Source organism: Asterias amurensis, chromosome 1 (assembly GCF_032118995.1).
Source record: "Asterias amurensis chromosome 1, ASM3211899v1".
Lineage (NCBI taxonomy): Eukaryota > Metazoa > Echinodermata > Asteroidea > Forcipulatida > Asteriidae > Asterias > Asterias amurensis.
Window position 1 is genome coordinate 24,830,397 of NC_092648.1, and position 27,130 is coordinate 24,857,526.

The 27,130-nt window shown below is 37.5% G+C and overlaps 1 protein-coding gene across 1 annotated transcript in view; it reads right to left on the reverse strand.

Annotated features, from left to right (window-relative positions):
- Window positions 1-1,833: 1,833 nt before the first annotated feature.
- Window positions 1,834-27,130, reverse strand: part of LOC139934066 (uncharacterized) — a 38,293-nt gene continuing 12,996 nt past the window's right edge. The window contains exons 2-10 of the mRNA XM_071928366.1: window positions 26,506-26,756; window positions 25,322-25,466; window positions 21,209-21,315; window positions 17,991-18,132; window positions 12,712-14,054; window positions 11,849-11,954; window positions 10,399-10,656; window positions 8,867-8,947; window positions 1,834-8,039 (exon numbers count right to left, since the gene is read on the reverse strand). Coding sequence (XP_071784467.1) covers window positions 7,882-8,039; window positions 8,867-8,947; window positions 10,399-10,656; window positions 11,849-11,954; window positions 12,712-14,054; window positions 17,991-18,132; window positions 21,209-21,315; window positions 25,322-25,466; window positions 26,506-26,685 — 2,520 coding nt within the window. The 5' untranslated portion in view covers window positions 26,686-26,756 and the 3' untranslated portion in view covers window positions 1,834-7,881. The remainder of the gene's footprint in view (window positions 8,040-8,866; window positions 8,948-10,398; window positions 10,657-11,848; window positions 11,955-12,711; window positions 14,055-17,990; window positions 18,133-21,208; window positions 21,316-25,321; window positions 25,467-26,505; window positions 26,757-27,130) is intronic.

The window sequence follows — 27,130 nt, forward strand, 5'->3', positions numbered from 1 at the left end:
ATGGAAAATTTACTAATGCAGGTCACTCTGAATATCATAATAATTATGATAATATTCCATTTCCTATAATTATCATAGGCCTACAAGAGGTATATTATTTTGTACGCTGTTTGGTGTTTGTTTGTTTTGTTTGTTTGTTTGTTGAGTTTTTTTGTTTGTTTTTAGGGGGGGGGGGAACAAAAACCTAGGACAATTTTGCACAAGGTCATCTGGCTCGCACTACCGGTAAAATAATAGGCCAGTGTCATACTTTGGTGGTAATGACACCGTAAAAGTGCATAAATTTACCCGAAAGCCTACCTGTAAATGTACCCGAGATGACAAAGATAGTGTTTTGGAAACCCGGATTAAGCATCATGCGAAAGTATTTCGTCTGGCGCGCCCCCGGTAACTAGAAGTCAATAATAGTATGTCGAACAAGCAACTGCGAACAAGCTTATTATGGAAGAACAACTATTAAAAATTTGCGTTTGCAGCGAAATCCACGGCCCAGGTAAAGTAGTTCTATTTTTCACACCGCACAAAAATGAATCGCAAAATTTAAGAAAGCGCTGTTGATAAAGGTTGACAGAAATTTACTGTTCTAAAAATCAGCAAAATAAATGCACTAGCCAAGTGTTTTCCTAACACGTTCTGTTTACCCGCGAACATGAAGTGCCATTCACACGATTTATTTTAGTTTCGTGATCTGGACATTATGCAAATATTTGTGAAACACACTATTACACCTTTCTTTTGCAACGTCACAGCCCGAGTTTTTGTCAACCCAGATTGGAAAACTATGGAAAGCCAAAAGTGCAAATCAAGAAAAGATTCTATTTTTGGTAATTATATAACCAAATTTGTTGATTTGGTTAAAAACAAACAACTTATAATGAGAGGTATTTTATTTCACTGAAACTTTGCAGAAAATAATGAATTTTGTTAAAACATTTTTATTTTTTATTTTTACGATTTAGTGTTTACTATACACTCGGCTGACCATGCCAACCAAGGCGGTTTATTTATCATCAAAAGAAAGGTCTAAACCACGAGTATACACATCTTGAATGTGTTTATCATCTGGATCACTAGGCTTTCGCTTGGTGTCCTCCAAGCGCTTGATTGGGCTAGACTCGATTTCAAGTCTGTGATCGTGGTTTCTGTGTACGTCACCCGGGGGACTAATTTTTTTTCCCAAACGACATTGCAATGATTTGGTAAAAGAGCAGGCCAATTTCATGATGACGTAATTTGACGGAAGGAGCAAATCACAGCAGCAGGGGAAACAAATATTGCAATGTCGTTTGGAAAAACAAAATTCGGCACCCGGGGGTGGTTTCATCAAATTAAGCTGAGCAAAACCAAATTATGCTAACCAGAATAAGGTTATCCGCCAAAATACCATGTCGAATGTACAACTTGTTACTGGAAACCTGCTCATTAATGCTAAGCAGGGATTTTGTAAGAAGCATTTTTTTTTTTTTGAAAGCGGAAATTGGTATCTGAAAATAGCGCCCTTTTTGTGGGATTACACCCGAAATAATGAACCCGCGCCAATATGCATGGGTAGTTTTGCGTTGCCGATAATAACCGCATTCTCAGACTTGAAATTAAGAATAAATTTGGCTGGTGGATGTATACTGTAGAGGTTGGAAAGTGGACATCTGGTTTTCAGCTTTCTTATTTCAGAAAAAATGTTGCTTTTAAAATATATTAGTCTAAAACGCTCAACTCACGGGCAACACGACCGTATAAATAAAATCTGCTTTTCCCGAAACTAAAAAAAAGGTAGACCCCCCCACACACAAAACACAAGAACACATTCAAAAACAACAGTTTAATAGTTGGTGGTTTAAAAAATATATTTGTTAATAATCAGTTGACAAAACGTAGTATGTGCATTTAATTTTCACAATTTATACCATACTTGAGATATATTTTAAAATGTGTACATACAATTTTATGTACATGTTATAGTTTACAAGATTTGGATACATGATTGAAGTGCCACAAATTATTTACCGGACAATAGAATATTTCACCAACATAGTAAACCAAAAACCAAATGATCAATATGTTCCTGTTGTCAGAGAAGACAATTAATGGTGACATAGTCGACTCAGTGCAAGTTCAACTTCTAACAACAAAGAACGACAAAATTAAAACACTGCTAAAATAACAACCCTCTAAAAATACAACCAAAGAAAACAGAATACCTGTTACTTAAAAACAAAAATGGTAGCAATAACAACAATAGTAATCCAGATCAACCTTTTAAAGGCAGGGTATACACTTTTGGTAGTAAGTATTAATCAAAAAATTAATGACCATAAAAAATTGACTTGGTAAGAAGTACTGCAGCTGTTGAAAATGTAACATTTAAAGAAATTACCTTCCAATGAATATGGTTTTAGAGAGGGTTAAAAAAAAATCTGGGAATCATTTCTGCATGAAACGTTTCTCAGATCATGCACTCAAATTACAGATTATTATACATGTGTGTACTGCTCGTGATTTGTTATGGTTTCTCAAAAATGGTACCACACTGAGGTTAGTTTAAGGGCACTGGGGTCGATTTCACAAAGAGTTAGGACTAGCCCTAACTTAGGACTAGTCCTAAGAGATATCAAAATCGTATAGCTAGTCTTAAGTTAGGACGAGTAACTTGTCCCAACTCAAGATAAGACCAGTCTTAATTCTTTGTGAAATTCACCCCAGGACACCTTTAATTGTCAAAGACCAATCTTCTCACTCTGTGTATCTCAACATATGCATTAAACAACAATTTTGTGCAAATTTGAACTCAGTTGGTCGTCAAAGTTGCGAGAGAATAATGGAAAAAACACCCTTGTCGGACAAGTTGTGTGCTTCCTGATGCCTTGAATTTGAGACCTCAGCTGAAGTCTCAAATTCATTTCAAATATTTTAGCGAGAAAATACTTCTTTCTCAAAAACTATATGAATTCAGAGGGAGCTGTTTCTCACAATGTTTTATACTATCAACAGCTCTCCATTGCTCGTTACCAAGTAAGTTTTTATGCTAACAATTATTTTGAGTAATTGCCAATAATGTCCAGAGCCTTTAATTGTATATCTACATGAAAAAATGATTAAACAAGATGCACTAATAATAATGTCCATGAAGAGAGCCCTCTTGTGGTGAACTTGGTCACCCAAATCTAGGAAATGTTTAGCATTGGTGAGTGGCCCTTATAAAATAGTAGGTAAATTCTATGGAGTACAATAGCTGACCCACATACAATACATGAATAGACTTTTATAGACCTTTCCAGGCTACTTATAGCCCCTTTTCGAAACCAAGGATTTGGCTTTGCATTCAGCTTCAGGCTCCGTCCACTTGTCTGAAGCCCTGAACGCGTACGCAAAGTACATGCAATTGTCAAAACACCCGCAGGGCCAAGCTAGCCTTAGCCGAGTCTGGAGCCGAAGCCGTGGACACGAAAAGGGCCATTATTGTAATTTGTCACTATGCATTGGTTTGTACACAGCACTCTTTGGCCAAATCTTGTTTTGCCCTCTGTGTTTTCAGAAAGTGAAGTATGTGTTTAGGAATAAAGTAGCCATCATAACAGCTACAAGAATGAAAACATAGACAAATAATGTACAAATGAAGCAGTCAGCTTCATTTGTGTCTTAAAAACTAAAGTAGTAAGCAGACTCTTAAAAAGGAGTTAAACAAATAGTTAACTTTAATCGTGATTTCTCCAATCTTGATTTCTCTAACTTTCTGTCTGTGGACCGTAAAAGGTCACTATCTGGCACAGCAATGACGATGTTGTACACACTTGCTTGTAATGCAAATGACTTTGCAAGTTGCACTTTACACAAAAGTCAATTTGAATTAATATAAATGAACCTTCACAAAATCCTCTACTTCCAATTCTGTAGTACAACAGTAAATTCATTCGTGTTCACACAACAATTTAAAAATATATATTTGTGCGCAACATCTGTAGCTGTTTAACAGCAAGTATTTAATTGGTTTGATTATAACATCTGCCAATTGTAACACACACAAATATATTGACAAAACGAATTTAAAAAACCCATACTAGTGTTGACATAATTTGAACATCTGGAAATATAATTATGATTTCAGTGTATGTATGTATTAACTTACAGAGCACTTTCATTCAAGTGAGGTGCGATTTCAGTTTGTAGGCAGCAGTGATTAATGTGAATAATACTTCAGTTAACAAATCCCAAATAAAAATCACAGAAAGACTTTAAATTAAAATTTCTTAAATTCTTTTTCTGACAATCATCAAAATTACAAAAAAATAAACGCCTAGTCATACTCAGCTGCTAGTCCTTTACCCTGCCCGGGAAGGGGAGGGGGGCACAACATTTGTTATTATTTGGTGAAGTATAGACCGTAAACCTTAAAACGAGTAACATTGTACATTCAAGGACCTTTCTGGTAGGCAAGATACTGCACTTGTCAAATAGGATATTGACAATTTTGTGTTGCAATTCTCCCAAAATGTTACAAAAGTAACAACTGAAAAAGTTTTGAGATTTTGAGGCGTACCCTTTTTCTTCATGTCAAAAGTTAGTACAAATGAACAGTGAATTCTCCATAAAACATAAGATTGGATTTTTCATTTGAACGGTTGATAATGATAATTACCAGTGTTTATAACAGGCTGGCTTCTGTGTGTCAGGCGCGCAAGATTATCACGCGGAACGCAATTCAAAGCTATAACAGCGCGTAATCTACTTCTAAGCGCATGCGCGTAATCTATTTCTAAGCGCGCGCGTACACACAACCCACCTGCAAAAACTCTTCACAAAGTTTTTGAAAAAAATATTTCAACCCTCGAATTTTCAACTGTAAAAGTGTCTGTAATTGAATTTTTTAAACGTTTTTAACAAAAGGGCATAAGAGTAGTGACTCATTTTAAACCTTGCAGGGTCGTTACCGTGCGTTAACGGCAATTCGACCCCGCTGGCTTTAAACGACCGTGTAAGAACTCGTCGCTACCCTTTTATTCCCTTATTTATCAAGCAGTTATGTGTATCTTTTGCTATGAAAACATGGTTGAGAGTCCACCTTCACCAGTGTTTTGTTTATAAATCATTTAAACAAAGCATAGAGTAAGGACTATGAACAAAGAAACCGTCCCCCAGTTGGCCTAAAACCACTGACGAAAACTATTTACACATGCACAAAAAAACTCCACAAACTTTGTCAGGGATAAACCTATGGCATATAAATGTGTGTTTATCAAGATACAAGGTTAAGAATAGGTAATCATGAGATTTTGTGCGCACATTTATACTTGCCCGTCTACTAAGTAGGATGTGCATTGATAAAATATATATTCTATTATTAAACAGAACTAATTTTAACAAGGGCTCCATGGTCCAAAAAAAAGAAAATTGTGCATCACAAAACTTAACTTAAATGCACTGACACAATCAATCATTACTTCAAATAATTGTTTGCATGCAAAACGTACACGGTAACGAGCAATGGAGAGCAGTTGATAGTTTAACACATAGTGAAAAACGACTCCCACTGAAGTAACAGAGTTTTTGAGAAGGTATTGAGGCCTTTTGGGGCATCTAATAGCATACAAATTTGTGCAACAAGGTGTTTTTGCGTTCATTTTTCTCTTGCAACTTCAATGACCAATTGGGTCAAAATAGTCACAGATTTCTTACTTTTGTGCATAGGTAAACCAAGTAGGAATACTGGTCTTTGTCAATTATCAAAGGTGTCTGGTGCCTTTAACCTTAAAGACCCCTACTTACCAATGGAATTTCACGTTATAACTCTGCCACAACCTTATCTTGTTTCATAGTTGATTGGCTCCACTCCCAATCTTTAAATACTTATCCCGTACTCATATAAATCTCTCCTTATTAAAAAAAAAATTTAAATTGTGGAGAAATACAGGGTGAAAATTCTTTCATAGTCCAAGATATTTTATACAAAATCAGCAAAATTGAACAAAATCAGTGTAAAAATGTACCGTAGTTGGTTTATTTCATTATACATCCACCAGTGTAATAACACCGCCAATAACAGGAGCGCAGAAACAAGAAAAAATGTTCAACTTTAGATGTGGGAGGAAACCCCCCCCCCCCAAATAAGGAAAACCCAGGCAATCATGTAGGGACTGAGAACCCTATCCACATGCAAGGTTCTAGTCCAAAGTTGGATTTGAACCAGGGTCCACAGAGACATGGACACGAAAGGAACCCGATTCTAATATCACACACCAGGTCTGTTATAACCTTTCCAAATTGCAATGACACACATTCTGCAGTAAACACCAAAATAAATGAAACAAAAATAATTACCCCAAATAGATGTCTATTTAGAAAAGAAAACATCCCCAAAACCAAAACAAACATTTGCAATCTTCGTTTGCTGTCACAAATATAAATTGCATTTTTGCATTTACACTAAATTTCATTTTGACTAAAGAGCATTGCCATTCTGCAACAAAGTTTTCTTTACGTCACAGTATGTCACTCCTTTCACAGAACATCAACAAATGCGAATGCGCGGTTTCGAAGCTCAGTATTCAAATGGCTGTCAACTTCTACCTTCACCAGGAGAGCTGATTGGATATTCCTCATCAAACGGTCTAGATTGTAGGATGGTGGGCAACATGTGCCAGACAAGGTATTCCACACCAAGCAGGAGTTCTGAAGAGATGCACTGCCTGCTCTTATTGCAATCGCCGAGAGGTAGGGCTGCTTTGGTAGCCAATTGGATACCGACCTCCGTGGCCACCCTCTCATCCCTGGACTTTCAATAACCTATTCCAAACTGATTTCAGACATGCCAACCTCTGGGATCACAAACTGTATTGTGAAACCCAAAAACCCTTAATTTTTATTAGAAAACCTGTGGTTTTTATAAAACATGCATAAACGAGTTTACTTCAGTAATTTTAAGCCCCGAGTATTCGAAACAAGCACTGTAAATACTATTTTATCACTGTGGTGTATATGCTTACATTGATTTAAAACTAATGTTTTCTCTTATTGAGCTCCACAGTGGCCTTCTTGCACTTTTTCGAGCAGTCTGTTCCTTAGTTCCTGCTTATACGACAGGGAATAGCCACCGATTGCGAGTGAATTTTGATGGTCATGCCTTATTAAAAACAAGCCAATTAAAATTTATGGGTGGTAAACCCAATGAAACAGTTTTTATGAACAAGATATTGATAAATCCTGTCTTGTTCATAATATAGAAACCCTAAACGATTTTGTCTAAGCAAGACATGTAAAAAAAAACCATTTAATTTAATTTCAATTAAAAAGACAACAAATTATTCCAAAAAGTTTAGTTTCTTGCATTCAAGTTCTCAAATTCATCTTACACATCTCGCTTCAAGCGCTCTTTTCGCATCTTTATTTTGGCAAATTCTTTCGTAAATAATGTCCAAAAGTCAATTAATTCACACCATGTTTTGCATCCGTTCACTAAACGAGCGATACCATATATGGGCATTTCTGACAACAGCGCCTCTGTTGTTCAATGGATTGTGCTATACTGGTTCCCAGTGAAATATCGGGACGGCAGATGTACGGGCGAGTGGATTATACGACACAGGTTGGCGCTAGCATGTGCATGCAAAGACTATGCGAGGGAAATCGATCTCTGTTGCGCTCAGTTGTGAACTTTGAATACCATGACTGCTGAATAGAGAAATAGAGTTCACTTGAAAACTATTGTCGGCCGTAAGTAGTCGGCCGAAAACAAATATTTGTGTCAATAAACAAATATTGAACTTTTTTGCGAAACACACCTATTTTTAACAAAAATCTATACGAAATACGGGAAAAACATACTAGTTGGCATGTCTGTGATTTGACACTATTGAGCCGAGTGTTTAGATTTAAAACTCTGACCTTTCCTTACAAGTTGATTTCAGCAAACAATGCGGGCAGCACTACCTCAGGAGAGCTAGTACTGTAGCCTTTTTTGATACTCTGTTTATGCACTAGTTCAATCTCATAGAGCCGAGGAAGGAAACTCAGGTACTTGTAGTACTGCTTCAGTTCTCCGTACTTCTCTAGAAAATTAAATAAAACAAATTAAACCAATCAATCAATCAATCAATCCAATAAATAATAAAAAAAGAAACAAATTAAATAGGGGACATTCATTCTTATTATCAAATATTCAAATAAAAAATAAAACAACAAATCACTCAAAAAAGTTAATGAATTAATCAAATCAGTAAATAAATGAATCAATAAAACAGTCAATCAAATAATCGATTTATTAATGAATCAAATAACCAATCAATGAATCAAATAACCAATCAATGAATCAAATAACCAATCAATGAATCAAATAACCAATCAATTAATCAGTCAATCAATCAAATCAACCGAGCAAATCAATCAAATAGTTATCAGCATCCAGACTGCAACCGGTTTTAAACAGAGTGTTTAATACTGGCCAAGCATATTTTTATTCCCATTCATAAATACCTTTTCGGTCATAAAACATTAAAACTTGTTGGTCCAAAGGTTTAAAAAATGCCAAAATTATAATTGTTCAATGAATTCTTTTTACAAAACACCCCTCCAGCTATGAAATGGTAAGGCCCTCTGGTAAAAACTCCTTATAAGGAGATTGGCGTGTCGCGCGTACAGCGTGAAGTGGCACAGGTGTTCCAGCCGTTGCTCTCGACCAATAGGAACGAATAAACTGTCTTATAAGCACAGGTGCAAGCTCGCATGTCACGCCCATGTTTAAACATATCTGGCTGTGGTTATATCATCCGTTTAAACACCCCCACGTGATGTCCTCTCAACCAATCAAAATGATGAAACTGTCCCAGGTATTTATGAATACACCATCACACATTAGGAAGGTCTTCATCACCCTTACCGAGACAGTAGTGTTTTAAGATTAGACGAAGCTTGTTGTGAAGCTTGAGTATGTAGTCAGAGTTCTCCAGGCCAGGGGGATCTAGAGAGACGACATTAAGAAAGAATAGGTTTATTTAAAAAAAAATCAATCACTTCAATTGCTTCAGGTATTAAAGGCAGTGGACACTAAATTGGTAATTACTCAAAATAATTGTTGGCATAAAACCTTTCTTGGTGACGAGTAATGAGGAGAGGTTGATGGTATAAAACATTGTGAAAAACGGCTCCCTCTGAAGTGCCATAGTTTTCGAGAAAGAAGTCATTTTCCACAGAACTTCGTGTGACAAGGGTTATTTTTCTTTCATTATTATCTCACAACTTCGATGACCGATTGAGCTCAAATTTTCACAGGTTTGTTATTTTATGCATATGTTTAGATACATCAACTGTGAAGGCTAGTCTTTGACAATTACCAATAGTGTCCACTGCCTTTAAGCATCTGAAAGGACACAAATACTATGCAACAAGGTTATGTAGTCAGAGTTCTCCAGGCCAGGGGGATCTAGAGAGATAACATTAAGAAAGAATAGGTTCATTTAAAAAAAAAAAAAAAAAAAAAAAAAAAAAAAAAAAAAAAATCAATCACTTCAATTGCTTCAGGTATTAAGCATCTGAAAGGACATAAATACGATGCAACAAGGTTTTTTTTTTTTCATTTATAAGTCTCCTGCAAGTTTGACGACTAAGAGAACCCAAAAAATCACAGCTTTGTTTTTTATGCATATAGTGGAATACACCAAATAAGGATACTGGTCTTTGATAATAATAACCAAAAGTGTACCCTGCCTTTAAAGGGTCTGGGTACTTTTTGTAGGACACCAAACACAGTGTCCACAGATTTAGATTAGAGGTACACAGTTTGAAGATAATGATGGTAGAAAGTTTCCCTTAAAATATTACTTGCTTACAAGTCACAGAAATTATTTTAGCATTTAAAACATACATTGTTTTACTCATTTCTCAAAAACTACAGCACCTCAGCAAGTGTAATTTTACAGTTAAGCTTTCCACTATCAATATCTTCAAACGGTGTAAGTTTAATGTAAATCTGTGGACATTGTTTTTGTGTTACATAAAGTACCAAAAGTATCTCAACATATGCATAAAATAACAAACCTGTGAAAATTTGAGCTCATTTGGTCGTCGAAGTTGCGAGTTAATAATGAAAGAAAAAAACACCCTTGTAACACGAAGTTGTGTGCTTACAGATGCTTGATTCCGAGACCCCAAATTCTAAATTTGAGGTCTCAAAATCAAACTCGTGGAAAAATACTTCTTTCTCGAAAACTACATAACTTCAGAGGGAGCCGTTTCTCACAAGGTTTTATACTAGTATCAACCTCTCCCCACTACTTGTCACCAAGTACGGTTTTATGCTAATAACTATTTTGAGTAATTACCAATAGTGTCCACTACCTTTAAAGACAAACCTATACTTTTTGTCAAATGTAATTTTTCTCTTTCTATTTTGTTGGAATGTTCTCCACTCACCTGGGTTAATGAAGATAAGTGTAGTGAAAAGTGCAATCTCGTGCTGGTCAAACTTCACTTGGATGAAGTCTTCTTTGAACTTATAAACCCTGCTCTTCATTCCAAACACCAAGGCGTCCAACGACGGGACTGTAAAGAAGGTGTCCTGAAACCACGAGAACTCAAGCTCTGCACGCCAGCAGATGTGGCTCAGGATACAGGGGAAGGTCCCCATCTTGATTAGGCTCATTTGATCACTGACCGAGATGTGGCAAAAACCTGGGGCAGATTGCAATAAAACGGTCTTAGTCAGCAGTCTAAGACCAGTCAGTTATAGCCGGCTATCTGCCTTAGACGGTCTTAGCTTAGTCAGTCATTAAGCCTGTTGCAATAAGCCGGTCTTAGATAAGTCGGTGACAAATAATGAAATATGAACAAATGTCCCATAATAGTTAGCACTCTGCAGGCACTGGCGGTACGGCATTGTTCTTATGGCTTTGGTTTAAATCATCGGATATCAAATCTGTGAGTTGTATCATTTTTACTTTTGGGAACATACATTTACGATACAGTCACCTTGATCATCATCATAATGCCTCCCATGGGTGTAATCTATTTCTAAAATACAATCTCATCCTAGAGCTCTTTGTATCAAATCATCTACAACTAACAAATGCAGCACCATCTTTAAAAACCAAAACAAAGACCGATTATAGCCAGCTCAGAGCAGGCTTAAGATTTAAGACTGGCTATAATTATAGACCGCGTCTATAATTAAAGACTGTCTAAGCGCGTCTCAAGTTAGCCAGCTATAGCGCATAGACTGGTTTAAGACCGCTTGGTGCAATCCGCCCCTGAAGGTGAATTTAAGAACTTATTTATTTGTATTTATTTCTTAATCTTTATTTGAATGAAACCAATGGGTTTTCAAAAGTGCCTCGCACTGTAACCAGTAAACCAGGGCCCAATTTCTTGGCTCTGCTTACCGCTGAATTTTGGGCTTATGACCACCATTTTTCACTTTGATGTGCAAGCGCTGAAATTCTGCGCTAGCTGCGTAAGCAAAGAATGCCTAGTAACATGGAGTATGCAGGTGCACAAGCAAAACCTCCCTGCTAACCTGTGAATGCTTGACAAAAACGCTGAATTCCCTGCTTCCGTTAGCGCCGATTCTTCGCTTACGAATTTCTGCGCTAGCTGTGTAAGCAAAGAATGCCTAGTAATGTGGAGTACGCAGATGCACAAGCAAAACTTCCTTCATAACAAGTGAAATACGCTTGATGTAAACGCCAAATTTCCTGCTTCCGTAAGCGCCGATTCTTTGCTTATGGTAAGTAGAGCCATCAAATTGGGCCCCGGTGATACCTGGAGACATAACTATGAAGGGTGTGTACCTGAGGGACATTGTGGAAAGGTTACCATTTGACATATGAGTTTTCCCAAAAAGAAACGGTTGACCATGGAATCTTACCCGGTATGTTCTTGGCAAACTTGACCGAGCTGATAATCTTGAGTGACACCCTCTCCTGGAATAAGCGCATCGCCTCAGTCGAAGCTTTGTCCATCTTCGTACGCAGCTGAAAATAAAACAAACGAAGAAAGTGAATAAATACCTATGCAGTTACAGTGAAGCACATTTCCATGCACAAAAGAAGCGTTAAAAGGCCAATTCTTATCACCCTGAAGATTTCTGTTTAGTGCAAAGCAAGTAAAAAGAAGAACTTTAAAATCAACGAGATCAGACAAAAAGTAGTGATCCAAAAATTGAGCATGGCACTCCAGGTGTTTCAGCAACCTGGGAACTTTCATTTCTGATCACTCCCTTTTGAAAGGATCGGATAAGAGCAACCAAACAGGGTTCTTTTTTACAACCAGTGGAAATATCAGATAGAGTATGTATATCTCTTTTCTTTGTAAATAATAAATCCCTCTTGAGCCCGACGCTATTTAACGTTTTGAAGGCCTTTCTTTTTACTTTGCCTGAGATAAGTGCTCTTTCCACTGAAATGTGTACATACACTACGCAGTGATATAAAGACCACCCCACACATTACGTCACACAAATTTATCTGAGGAGGATGACGTCACAGGGCTCCTCAAGAAAATGAACAAAAAGCATTGCTCTATTGTTGTCTAAAAGATTTTGTTTTGAATTTAAAAAACATTTTCATGGGAAGGAAATGTTTGCCTACAGGTGTTCTCAGTGAGCAGGAACAAGCTTTATAAAAACCTGTCTCACAAAATGTGTCTCATCTTTTTAGACAAGTTTCTCAGAGACTGTTTCTAAGTTTTGGTGGAAAGCGGTCGGTAAACATATTTGTTTCTTTTTCTTACCTCCTCTGTCGCTTCAATCTGAGGCTTCGATGTACACAGAGTCTGAAACATTATCGACAACTCCTCAAATGCCTGGGCTATCTCCATGGTGATTAAAACACGCTCAAACTTCTGGACTGGCTGCGAGGTCCTCCGAAGTATTGCCTCACTTTCCTTGCTCAGGACTTCCCCCATGTGACAGCCTGCCTCCAAACGTTGTGTGACCTTCTTGAAGTAGGTCTTGTCGATGAAGGCCATGCTTTCCTCTGGCTCCTCTTGGTTGTGTTGACTTCTAGACGGTGACATCTTAGCAAGTCTTTGATGAGGGTTCCTTGAGTCATCCTCTTCACTGTCGCTTAGAAGATGTTTGCTGGCAGTCTTGGGATAAGTTCCTTTCTTTTTAACACTGGAGTTGGACGTTTGATCGTCTGCTACAGAGGAACTGCAGAAGCTACCTATGGCTTGTTCTTGTTTGATCTCAGGAACTGCCATGGCAGGGCATTCTTTGGACAGGTTCATGACAAACTCGGAGTCCGTCATGTCAAATGAACTAGAGCTATCGTCCATCAATGTCACACTGCTCCTTTTTTTGTTCTGCAGCAGCTCAGGAGCAAACTCGGTCGGTGTCATTTCAATGCTTGGTAAAAAATCAGCTGGGTTTGCTGGTTTTTCACCACGACCAGAGGTGAGTGATTGTTTGCTACTGTCAGGGTTGATACTGAAAGGGGTTGGCATCGATGGTATACCTAGGCTTGCTTGTAAAGGCTGCCTGTGGGTTTGGCTACTTTGAGCATCTGGGACATCAAAGACATTGCTTGGTGGAGACACTTGTGGTCTGTACTGAAATGAACCATCCGGCATCCTACCATGCGTATCACTATGTACATTGAGACCATACTGCCAATCACTCATTGGTTGTAGACCATCATTAGATGACAGACTGTCAAGTTGTTTTGTAACCCCCGTAGCTCTCGGACAAGTTCCGGTCTGTTGATACCCATGCAGGCTTGGAGGAGTGTTTCCAGCAATGGGTGGATTGCTGCAGGGATGTTCTTGCCTGGCTATGGAGTTGTAGAACTCATCAGATGAACTGGAGCCCGGGGAGGATACGTTATAAGCGAGGGGGCTTTTTCTGCCCTGGTAGATAGGATCTAATGCCAAACTGGGATCATTGGTAGTTTTAACTGTCCCATCAACGCTGGTCAAACTCAAGGGGTATTGTTTGCCGTTATCTACGGCCCTTCCAGGGCTGTCCTCTAGCCCTGCTGCAGTTGGAGCTCTGGTTCCAACTGGAAACACTGGACCTTGAGACATTCTCTTGGCATCGGAGACGTCAAACTTCTGATGCCTACCAAGTTTGATACCTGTTGAAAACAACAACAAAGTTCTTTTTGATAAAACCAGATGCACGTTAGTGGATAGTCAAGACCTGTTGAAGATGTTGATCATTGGCTTTGTACTTTACCAAACTAATATATTTCTTCACAGTTTTACTAAAACTAGATCTAAAGAGAATTTGACATTTCAATCTAACTTGACAGAATTTCTTAGCTCATGCAAGATACTTAACAATAAAAGTATACAGATGCTTTTGAATAGGAGGCCATACAAAAGTTCCCTTTTATAGAACTTCGAACTGATAACAAAACATTTTTGTACTTTTTCTGAAAACTTATTTGTAAAACTTTATATCAATCTTTTACATCAATTTCAAAACGACAATGGCCACAGCTTGTATATAAATAAAAAGAATTGGTGTGTGAAGTGGATTCCTCAGAATTCTCTGTGAAGCCCCACAACCTCCTCCCCCAACAAGATAATAAATCTGTGTTTGTACTGATTGGCTTTGGTGGTTAAAATATTGTCTATTCAATACAATTAACATGGTGTACACAAAAAGAAAAATCAAAATTTATTCATAGCAAATAATCAAACTCTTCTAAAAGTCAAAATTCAGTTTTTGTGCCGTACTGATTTTCAAATAGATTTATAGTCCTCAAGTGAGTGGTGAAAACCTTACATTACCTAACGTGAAAATTAACCAGACCTTGTGAGCCATAACTATCAAACATCAATAACATTCTATGACGTCATTCTGACTTCAGCAGGAGCTGTTTCTCACAATGTTTTATACTATCAATAGCTCTCCATCGCTCATTACCAAGTAAGCTTTCATGGCAACAATTATTTTGAGCAGTCACCATAGGTGTCCAGTGCATTTAAGTCTAATTACTAATGGTTTCAGTATTATAGGCAAGACGCCTTTTGTTTTCATGAAGATTTTCATTAAGGGTTACAGCCCTAATAGCCGAAACCATGTTTCTCCTAATTATTGTTTTTCTTTCCAACCCGAATCCCATATGCTTTGTATGCAGAATTTATTATTATGATAATCTTATATTTAAAATGGCCACAGCGGCACAAGTTTATAAAACCATGCAGCTTATAAATAAACTAGCTTAACTTGTTGATAACATCATGTCACCAATGCATCAGTGTTACCTGCTCTATAAATGTTTTTAAAATTGTGGCGACTTGCCAAGTTCAACTCTATTCTGTACAAGTGACATGTTTTGACTGGCACAGAATTCTTCCTATCCAGTTGAAAGGAGAAATGAACACCCCACTATCTTACACTGTCTATTTTTAAACGAATGTTTGATAAATTGTTATGTGCCTTTCATTGATAATGTCCTACCGGCGCACAAAAATAAAACATGTTGAATCAGCGATGTTGATCGGAACAATGATCAACGGGTTTGACTTGCCACTATTTTAAGTCATATGCCCTGTGTGGTGAAAAAATACCTGAGGAAGCTGTTAACATAAAAATAGAATCGTATCTCCTTAACAACCTGTCACAAAGTCACAATCTTTGTGCCATCTTGTAGCTTTTGACACATGTGGCGCTTTACTAAAAAAAAAAACATGACCCTGCTTTGACCTTTCCTTGTGTTCCAAACAGCAAGTTCAAAGAGTACTTTCAGGCCTTACGAATATTGGTAATCACATGTAAGTTCCAGTAAAAAATATCATGATATTTATCTTTGTTGTTCCCCCACCCTAAACGACTCTGTATTCGTTTTCTGTGGAAAAAAAATAAGGTACAGTTCTAATAACTCAGCGCACATTCTAATGAGTACTCTTTCTTACATTTAATTTTAATTTGTTCTGTCTCTGTTGGATGTATAACTCAAAGATTTGTGTTATTGTTGAAGTCTTTGGTTTTGATGCTGATTTAAGTTTGGTTTTGTTCTCCTCCTGCATGCGGCGCCCTCAGTCGCCCTCATACATTTTTTTCTTTTCTTATTTAATTAATTGATTAGTTTAATTTAATTTACTAATTTATATAATTTTTTATTTATTTTCCTTATTACTTGCTTTTTTTAACAACTGTTTTTCCTTAAATGTTCTTTCTTTTGCTATTGTAACCTTTGGTTTATTTGTATTGGTCGAATAAATAATGATAACAGTGTAATATTTATAGTGACACTGCTTCGCAACCTGGGGCCATTGCAACACGCACATAACCCATTGTATACAACGGAGTTACGCTACTTAAGCTTAGATCAAAGTTCACATCGCTGCCAGCTTTGGACTTGCTAGATTTTTCATAGAATTGCAACCGCTCTAAAAATACACTTATTTAAATCCATCTAGTCTATTCAGTTTCTGCTATTTCATCCCACTTTTAATTGTAATTTTTTCTTATCTTACACTTCCTGTTCAGGGCTTAGAAACCTTGTATTAAGCGCTATTGCATGTTATAATTATTATTATTATTATTATTATTATTATTATTATTATTATTATTATTTTTTTTTTTTAACACCACATGAGTGGTCAGATGGAAGGGCTACGAGTATGACATAGAACACGAAAGCATAATCCACATTACCATCCATTGTCAAAGTTAATTGTTGTTCACTAAGAAATAAACTTGATAAATTGCAGGCCTGCGCAAAATATTGATATGAATACCAATTTAACTGTGGGTGCGTTTGATTAGCTTCCCCGTGTCAACCCTGGAGTGCTCACACAAGAGCACCTGACAAGAGCTAATCGAACAATCACTCACATGTCACCTCGGCCCAGCCCCAAGTGACCCACTCCACAAGTAGGGCTTTGGGGCTGACCCGGTCAAGCCCCTGGAATGACGTCAAAGCTATTCAGATGTAACGGGGGCAGACTGGGGTCGACCCAGGGAAGCTAATCAATTACACTCAATCATGCATCATGGGAGGGAGGGAGGGGGGGGGGTGCGATTACTCTAAAGATCGATGGTGCAACAACCTTACTGCTAAATATCGCCACCACCCAGAGGATATTGATCATTGTTGGGTTACGCCCATATTATAGGCAGAGAAAGTTTAAACCAACAAATTGCTACTTTGGTGTGTATGTATTTAACCTAGTACAAATGTTAACATTGCTTCAGTAAACATATGCAAGATTGTACAGCAATTGACCTTTTTTTGGCCGCAAAGAGACACTTTCAATATCGAATATTCTCTCATCACAACTACAAATTTATCTTAATTTGACTGACTGTGTGATGTTTTCTTGCATCAAAGGCCCAATCAATAATAATACCACTAACAAAAGTGACATAAAACCGTTGTTTTACATGCTAATTTGGTTCTCACTCGCCCTCACACAGTTCAAACTACTGTAAGAATTCAAAACACAATAATTGGACCTAGTAAAGCTAATCAGGAGTAACTTCAATAACTCAAGGCAGTGATACTACATTACCAACAATACATAAATACATGTATTCAAACTAGAAGGGGTGCGTCAAGAAGGGGTGCGTTCCACCTGCGCAAATGTTTTTAAAATGGCAACAGAAAAAAAACCAAGCAGACAATATTATTTTCTTGTCACAAACATTTATAATTGTAGTATGTTTTCGGTGATTGATAATGCAGTCTTTTGGAGTTGACATAACAATTTATTTATTTGGTGTCATGATGTACAGAAGAGGATTAAAACATACATACAATACAGCAAAATCCAACATTACAAGAAAAAACTACGTAAAGTGCTGCCATCTTCATGACAGAGCGCCGCCATATTGACATCACAAAGTGCGCAACCAACCGTTCAAATGACAAAAAAGTCTGCGTGAATTGTTTCGATCCGTTTGCGCAAGTTGAAAGGACCCAAGGTGAGGGAAAGACAGTTTTATGACGCTGGGTTCAGGTTGACGAGAATGGTTGCGAAACATTCACGTGAGTGGAACGCACCCCAGGTGAGGGAAAGAAAGTTTTATGACGTTTGGTTTTGGATTGACAACTCACCTTCTCTGGACATGCCGACTTGAAGGCACTTTTGGTATCGACAAAAACGACACATGTTACGGGAAGTGGGAGTGATAAGGCATTTCTTGTCATCAATGCAGAAATATGATGTTCCGTCCTTCAAGCTGCGACGGAAAAACCCCTGGTGAATAAACAAACAGGATTGGAGTGTTGTTATTTTTCTGCTATGAATCTTTATGCAGTCAAGCATGTGCATGTAGGGTGTGTATTTATGTTAGAGGAAAACTCGGTTCAAACTTCCTGCATGTGCGAATGCGAAGCAAAATTTGACATAGAATTATTTTCCCGCTACAAATGTTTTGCAAGAGCTGCCCTTCTCTCTACTCTTCCAAAGTATTTCTTGCAAATTTGTGAAGTCAAAATTCATATCGCATTCGCAGAAAGTATGAACCGAGTTCAAGATAACCAGGCACAAAAGCACTCCTGGCATGGTTATGATTCCATTCAAACAGTGGTCCAACCATCAGAACAACAACATCTGATGCTATTGACTATAGAGGCCATAATCCACCAGTCTACTAATGACTGATTCACCAACCTCTACATGTTTGTCTCTCCTGGTTGTCAACAGCACTACGCCACGTTTGTTATACATGTACAAGGTTGAGAGCATTTTTGTCAGACAACAACGAAATCTAATTTTCAACCAATAATGCCTTCATATAATTTAATAAAATCATATTTGACTGACACACATATCCATAATATTATTATGATTGTTTTAATTTACTCATCCACATATTTCAACAAACGTTCTTGAACCTAAAAGGCACTGCAGCCGATTTCACAAAAGGCTAGGATTAATCCTATCTCGAGTTAGGACGGGTAACTCTAAATTGAATACATGTACATTACATCTGTTATTAAATCTCTCAAAGAAACATTACAGTGCCTCTACAGACGTAATCCTTTATTGCTTTGGTTGAGTAACAGTTAAATTGTCTCTAGGATTCCATTACCCTCTTTAAAGCCTCCCTCGTTCACTATACGGTAGTTATTTGTTCTCTCTCTTCCCACCCTTGATTTTGTCCTTTGGGTTGGGCAGTACAAACCAGCTCTTCTACAAAGAGATTTTACATGCAGTCACAGAAAACCTTACTTACTTAAAGGACAGCACTTGGACACTATTGGTAATTGTCAAAGACCAGTCTTCTCACTTGGTGTATCTAAACATATATGCATAAAATAACAAACCTGTTAAATTTGAGCTCAAATGGTTGTCGAAGTTGCAAAATATGAATGAAATAAAAAAAACATTGTCACACGAAGTTGTGTGCTTTCAGATGCTTGATTTCGAGATCTCAAATTCTAAACTTGAGGTCTTGAAATCAAATTCGTGGAAAATTACTTCTTTCTCGAAAACTACGTCACTTTAGAGGGAGCCATTTCTCACAATGTTTTATACTATCAACCTCTCCCCATTACTCGTTACCAAGTGAGGTTTTATGCTGATAATTATTTTGAGTAATTACCAAGAGTGTCCACTGCCCTTCCCTTCAACTTTTGTTTCCCTATCCATTCTCGACTCCTTGGGCTTTTTCTGTGTGCTCTCTGACTCGCTTTCTCTCTCTCTCTCTAAGCATGTATTTCCACTTTACTGCATACATGTATATCTTCATGTTTGTTGTTGAGTTGTCATTTAGCGTTGGAGAAATACTCTGCTAGGGTTCAAACGTCAGGCCATTTTGGTTGGTATGCAGTATGCAAAGCTAGTTAATTATTCTCAGGATTTCAATACCTTTAGTGTTGTACGAAAAGTGACCTCAAACCCCAATAATGATGGATTAAATATTGAGACTCAAGACTCTCAAAAAAAATATTAATAAAAAAAATAATAAAAAACAGAGTATATTCTTTCAATAAATGACAAAAGCGAAAACTGGAATTTCCATTTTGAAAGGCTACTACCACTGAGCTGTAAGCTTCAGAGTTGGCATTTCAACCATCCAGCTTCCGCAAAAAATGCAAATCATATTTAATTATACACATTCAAATCACGGTGACCATGAATTATTTTGTGACTGCATTGACCATCCTCAATTAAGAAGAAGGTTATGTTTTCCTCATTGTGTGTGGGCTTTATCTATTAGGGCATTCTGACGATTAAAAAAAAAAAAAAGATATTAAGATGGATAGATATATAACAAAAAGTTTATTACAATGCAAAACCATTGTGTGTGGGCTGGTAGCACTAAGTCAAGGCATATGTTATTTATTTCACTGTTTTTTCCCAAAATGAAATGGACCTGAGGAGTCAAAATCCTTGATATCCTGGACTGGATTACTCCACATATCAAGGGGGGGGATGTCCCAGAGATTTGTCTTTTTAAGGGTCTGAAAAAAACCTAGTACAGACATACCGAGCTAACCAGACCTAACCCTCTGATAAAGTGGAGCCATCTGTTCTTTGTAGCAGTTTTCTAGACGTCTTTGCTACGTTATGAGGTTTCAAACAACTGAACCACAATACTAATCCACCATATTGTTTACTACAAAGCTGAGATGAAGACACAACTGCTGTAGCTTTTCTCAATTCCTCTGTAGCCGAATAAATTATGCCATGCAGAAAAAAAATAGTAGGCTAATATTTTGGAGTTTTATAATAAAAAAATGTGAAAACCCCCAATACTAAGGTCTGCAAAATGTAAGCCCCGATTTAGAAGTGTTGTGGCCGATCGAATAAGAGTACCGAACTCAAGCTCTGGTGTTTTTTATACCATCAACAGCTCTCCATTACTCCTTACCAAGCAAGTTTTTATGCTAAAAATTATTTTGAGATTACCAACAGTGCCTTTAATGGCACTGGACACCTTTGGCAATTGTCAAAGACCACTGCTCTCACTTGGTGTATCCCAAAAACAAATCAGTGAAAATTTTGACTCAATTGGTCACAAGATTAATGGAAGAAAAACAGTACACCTTGTTGCAATGATTTGTATGTTTTTATTTAGATGCCTAAAGTCTCTAAACATGTGAGTAAAACATTGCCTCTTTCTCAGAAAATGTTTTGATCAACAGCTCTCAATTGCTCGCTACCAAGTAATTTTGTACACTAGCAATTAGTTTGAGTAATTACCAATAGTGTCCGGTGCCTTTAGGCCTCACAAAAAACACAGGCTTATTCTTGTTAAGTAGTTGTTTTACCTGTTGAAGTTATTCTTAAAACCCTTGAGAGGTAAACTGAGAATTTTACTTGCCTTGCATCCTTCGCATGTAAACACCCCAAAATGGATACCGGAAGATGTATCTCCACAGACTTGACAAGGCGTGCTGTCAGGGGTAGGCTCTCTACAGGGCTGCTTCACTGCAAAACAAACAAAATGGAAACTTCCCTGGGAAAACAGATTGTGACGAATTGCCCCAAACACAGGTTACAATTTGCCCCTTAGAAGCTGTCTTGGACCCTTGATTCTTTAGGATACTACAGGGGTTGATTAGTTACAAAGGGAATTATCCTGTGTTTGTGTATGGCTGGTTCATGTGTGTGTATAAAACATTGAAACTTTGACTTGATAACATAAGGGAGCCGAAGAGTGGAGTTTGTAAATCCCATGTGCCTTGTGCTTAGCAATTCTATGGTTGTTCCTGTTAAACACACCTCAAAAAGCAGAAACTTAGTTTTGTCAATGTTTTTTTTTTTACACTTGATATGTGAGTGGTGTTTGAAGCTTTGCATGGTGTGGAGAATAAGGGCAACTATAAGATGTTACTCCTGAAGACGAGCAGAGTATACTGTTCGAAACGTCGAGACCAAACCGACTCTTTTCAGAGCCACCACTCCTTCAAAAGAGTTTACTATTAATATTTATATTTATAGTTGCTCTTGATATGTGAGAATTGTTATCAATGACAAATGACAAGTAAATCAGGGTATGAGTTCTCAGGTTCTGTGCTATTGTACAGCTTCCTTGTAACGGGGTAAATCGTACCCTTTTGCAATACAGACACACCTATACAAACACTCCACAATACCTGCTCAAATGGACACTCCTGATGGCCAATGTTGAAAGCCATTTCGAGGTATCCTGTGATTTTGTAATTTCAACTTTTTAATATTTAAATGCAATTTTTAGATTGAAGCAATGTTGGCATTTGGGTCACCCGTTTTGATTTCTACGTCTACCACGCTCAATCCAAAATGCTAAATCAACTGACAAATTCAAGCAAATGATCAAAACATACCTATTTCAACATTAATCAACTTATTGCATTCAGGCGGCTTTCATTTAATTTAATTCAATTGATTTTTCATTTATTTATTTATTTTCCTGTACTAAATATTTTTGTAAGCGCTGTGATTTAGTTTTCTAAGTAGAGCGTATTTTAAATGCTGTTTATTATTAGTAGTACATGTTTGATCTATACCTTAGTTAAAAAGTAGGACAGTTCTTTTCAGAACTGAGAAGTTTTCAGAACATCCGATAAATCTACTACGCAGTATAATAAAGAAAGACAGTTCTCATAAACAAACTCTACCTGGCAAGTAGATACACACATGGAGTTACCTCAAACAAACTATATAGCATGATAGTAATAAATAAACCAGATATAAATAATAAAAATTACAAAATTTTAATGTTGTTGTGAAGATTCCTGGTCAGCAGTCTTAGAGCAGACATTTCCGAATGTTATATTTAATGGTTTTTTTTTTTTTAAAACTGTAAAAGTTTGTTTATGATAGACATCCACCTGAAACTGTGAGCAATCAATCAACAACCAACGGCAAAAGCCTTTAGAAGAAACATTTACGGCCAATTGTTTACAGCACTCAGTCAGATTCTCTCATTATGAGTACTTTTGAAAGTACTCATAGAGTCACGAGTGTGAATTAATTTCGGTTCAGTAACCAGACAAAAATGCTCATTTTGTGCACGTAAAACAAACAAAAAGAAATTTTGTGTACGCTTCATTTTAAAAATCTATTTGACTGCGAGCTGACCAGTGAAACCGTTTGATTGCCAGAGAAACACCTGCAAACAATTCTGCGACGTTGAGTTGCATGAATGATTGCAATACTGTAGTCATGTTAAAAATTTTTTTTTTTAAAAATCACTACAAAATTGTTTTGTTTCCAATTATCCTACACAAACCTGGTCAGTGGTTTATAGCAGCTGCATGCGATTGCTGTGAGAATAGGAAAAGATGTTCCATTACAATTTGTGTTTATAAAACTTGCATGTGGCTCATTACTTTCATTGACTAATGGTAATTTGTGTACAACTGCCATTAGGTGTGGATGATTATGAAGTGAACAGACAAATAATAACAGCCTCACATTTCGACCTTGGAGTCTTTCAAAGGCTAGGAGATCATAAGGAGTAGAATTTGAGATAATTACCAATGGACCAATAAAAGGGAATAGAAATCTCCAGAGGTGTTATTCAGCATGTAAGTGCTCCGTTTTGACGACAGCATCCAGGGTGATTAAGGGGTCATCAGCGTGCACTAAAGGCCATGCTGTGCTTTTGTTTCTTTGGCTTTCAGATCGTGTTTGCTGTTTGCGTTAAATTGTCCGAGTTACATAGTGTTAAAGAAATGACACGCCAAGCCCATCGATCACCATGGAGTTTTATGAATGCATCATTGCAGACATTTTATTCAACAGTGAGAATAGCAAAAGATGTTCCATTACAACTTGTGTTTACAAAACTTGCATGTGGCTCATTATTTTCATTGACTAATGGTAATTTGTGTACAAATGCCATTAGGTGTGGATGATTATGAAGTGAAAAGACAAATAATAACAGCCTCATGTTTCAACCCTTGGAGTCTTTCAAAGGCTAGGAGATCATAAGGAGTAGAATTTGAGATAATTACCAATGGACCATAAAAGGGAATAGAAATCTTCAGAGGTATTATTCAGCATGTAAGTGCTCCGTTTTAGCAATCATTATTCGTCATGACGACAGCATCCAGGGCTGTTTTTGGGTCATCAACGGGCACTGAAGGCCGTGCTGTGCCTTAGTAACTTTTGCTCTCAGATCGTGTTTGCTGTTTGCGTTAAATTGTCCGAGTTACATAGTGCTAAAGAAATGACAAGCCAAGCCCATCGATCACCATGGAGTTTTGTGGAGGCATCATTGCGGACATTTTATTCAACAGCCAAACTATTTTTTTTTCTTCAGTACCAATATAGTTTTTTTTAACTCGCAGAAAATCGTTCTCAAGGGTTTACTGCAAACTCACATTTGGAATAAACTCCTGATCTTGAGAGTGTATGTTTGCATAAAACTAATGGACCAGTATTTGACCAAGCTTAATCACCTTTAGCAGCGAAATGATTGGGATTATCAGTCTGAACAGAAATACTTGTATAATATAAACAGAATCAAGAGGAGGTTCGACTAAAGGTTCAATCTTCCAAAACAACTCAAGTCAAACATCCACACACAAGTTTTAAAAAAATTTTTAAACAGGGGACAGTGAGAATAAACTATAAATAGTTGTAAACTTGTATTAAATACTTGTATTTTAATATGGAACAAATCCCACAAAATAACAACAGCACTATATACCACCAGGAACAAAAGCAGAGAAAAACAAGCTCAGAAATTTATCACTGGCCATTGATGACCAAAACAGTTATTCATAAATACCCCAGACAGTTTCTCTACTCCTATTGGTGGAGAGCACATCACGTGGTGAGCACATCACGTGGGGGTGTTTAGACGGTTGATAATGACCAGCTGGAGCTGTACATAACCAGCTGGCTTCCGCGTGTCGGGCGCGTGCATACATCAACGTTATCACGCGGAACGCGTGTGAAGCGCATTGGTCTATTTTGGAAATGCGCTATATAAATCTTTTTTAATAATAATAATAATAACGCACAATTCATAGCTATTTATTAGTAACAGCACGTAATCTATTTCTAAGCACGCACGTGTAATCTATTTCTAAGCGCACACGCGTAATCTATTTCTACACGCACGCGCGTACACACAACCCACGCGGACAGATTCTTCATATAGTTTTTGAAAAAAAAACTTCAAACCTCAAATTTTCAATTGTCAAAGTGTCTATAATTTTATTTTTTTATATTTTTAACAAAAGGGCATTTATGAATGGGAATAAAAAAGTAGTGACTCGTTCTTAAACATCCGTTTAAAACCTTGCAGGATCGTTGCCATGCGATAAAGGCCATCGCCTTCGGCTTGGGCCTTTATTTACACGACAACGACCCTGCCGGTTTTAAAAGGCCGTTAAAGAACTCGTCACTACCCTTTAATTCCCTTATTAGTTACTGTGAAACACACCCCTTGTATCATCAAATGCACAATCCCATCGCTACCTGCCCGACTGAACCTTACCTTTTCTGCACATGCCAGCTGTAAGGCATTTCTGGAACCTGCAGTATTGGCACAGGAGTCTAGAGGTAGGTGTTACTTTACAATGCCCCGAAGACTGACACTTAAACTCTGGAGTGCCCTTCTTGGTGCTCCGAATGAAGAAACTCTGTTCAGTCAACAAGAAATAGGATGTGGAATCATTCAAAGACAAAGGGATTAACTATGACCTTCTTAATACCAAGTTATGTGCAAACCTGTGAACATTCTTACAATATTAAGACGAGTAGGGTACATGTAGATGGCCTTAGCTTTCGATCCAAACTGGACCTTCTTCAGAGGCATACAAAATACATCCATTTAAAGAAAAAAGGGAGCAAAGGATTAATGAATATTATTGACTAAAACATTGGGTAAATATCTGCACGCAACCATACATGTTTTGCCAGGTAATTTGTGTACCAATCAATGTGAAATTTCTTTGGAGCATCTCTCCGGAGTGTGGGGTGGGTTCGAATCCCGGTCGTGACACTTGTGTCCATGAGCAAGATACTTTACTATAATTGCTTATCTTCACCCAGGGGTATAAATGGGTACATGGGAGGGTAGAGGTTGATGTTGTGAATGAAAAAGCCTTTGGAGCGATATAAACTGCGCCCAGGTTGTATACTCCCAAGGGAGCTGAGAAACATTAAAAGGGATGTTATTGGCCCTATGACCAGGGCACTAATGTAAAGCGCATTGATACGGTTATTGTGAAATGCGCTATATAAGAATCAATTGGTTATAATTATTAATGTTATTTCATCAACCTTGACAGTAATATTTCTCTCAAGGCTTCCTTACTGTTGTAACAACTTGTTTGATAATCAAGCTATACCAACGCTGATGCAAACCAAGTAATTGGCAAAGGACAGAAACGCCTTTGAGTAAAGACCACTTACAATTAGTCGCATGGGTTTTAAAGATTATCCCTGGGCCCAATTTCATAGAGCTGCTTTAACTTGTTAGAGCACAACAAAATTATGCCTACCCAAGTAAGGTTACAGCCGAAATACCTTGCCACTTGTACAATCTACGACAGGTACCACACTTACTTTGACCATTAAGCAGAGATTCCAGCTCCATTAAAAACCAAGAAGTAAAAAAAATTCAACTGTTGAAAAGTGTGGTTAGGGAAGCGACAAAAACCAGAGAGAAACCCTTACCTTGCATGCTTCACATATCTGTGCTCCAAAGTACCGTCCAGTAGCCTGGTCTCCACAGACAGCACAGATGACCTGCTTTGACGTTGTGGAAACCTTCTGACTGCTCACTGAACAATCACTGGATACGCTCAGACCTACACCCTGTGAGGAACCAGGCGTTGAAGATAGCTTCTCCTCCATTTTGTTTCTTGGCTTTGGAAGGCTTGAATCAGAGTTGAGGTATTCGGGCAATCACTGGCAAAGAAATTCCTCTGGAATGAAATCACACAACATCGATGAAATAACGTTTGTTTGAACTTAAGCGGCAGTTGTTCTAAACAACAGTTTAAATTAGTTCCATTTACAATACTGCTGTATAAAAATGTTTAGAAACCTGACACTGGTTATAAAGCGGATATTTTCCTGTTGATTTCCTCTACATGAACCTGCAGATTTCCTGTCTGTATACTACAAACCTACACAGTTCCAGTGATTTTATAACGTCCCATCCGATTGAACTTTTTCTATTTCTATGAATGTTGAATTGAAGTGGTACAGTGGCTGCATTGTATGGTGACAGTAAAGAGTTGCACAGTCTCCCTCTCTCTTTCATCATCCAATCACAGTCATCATGAGTACATTTTCT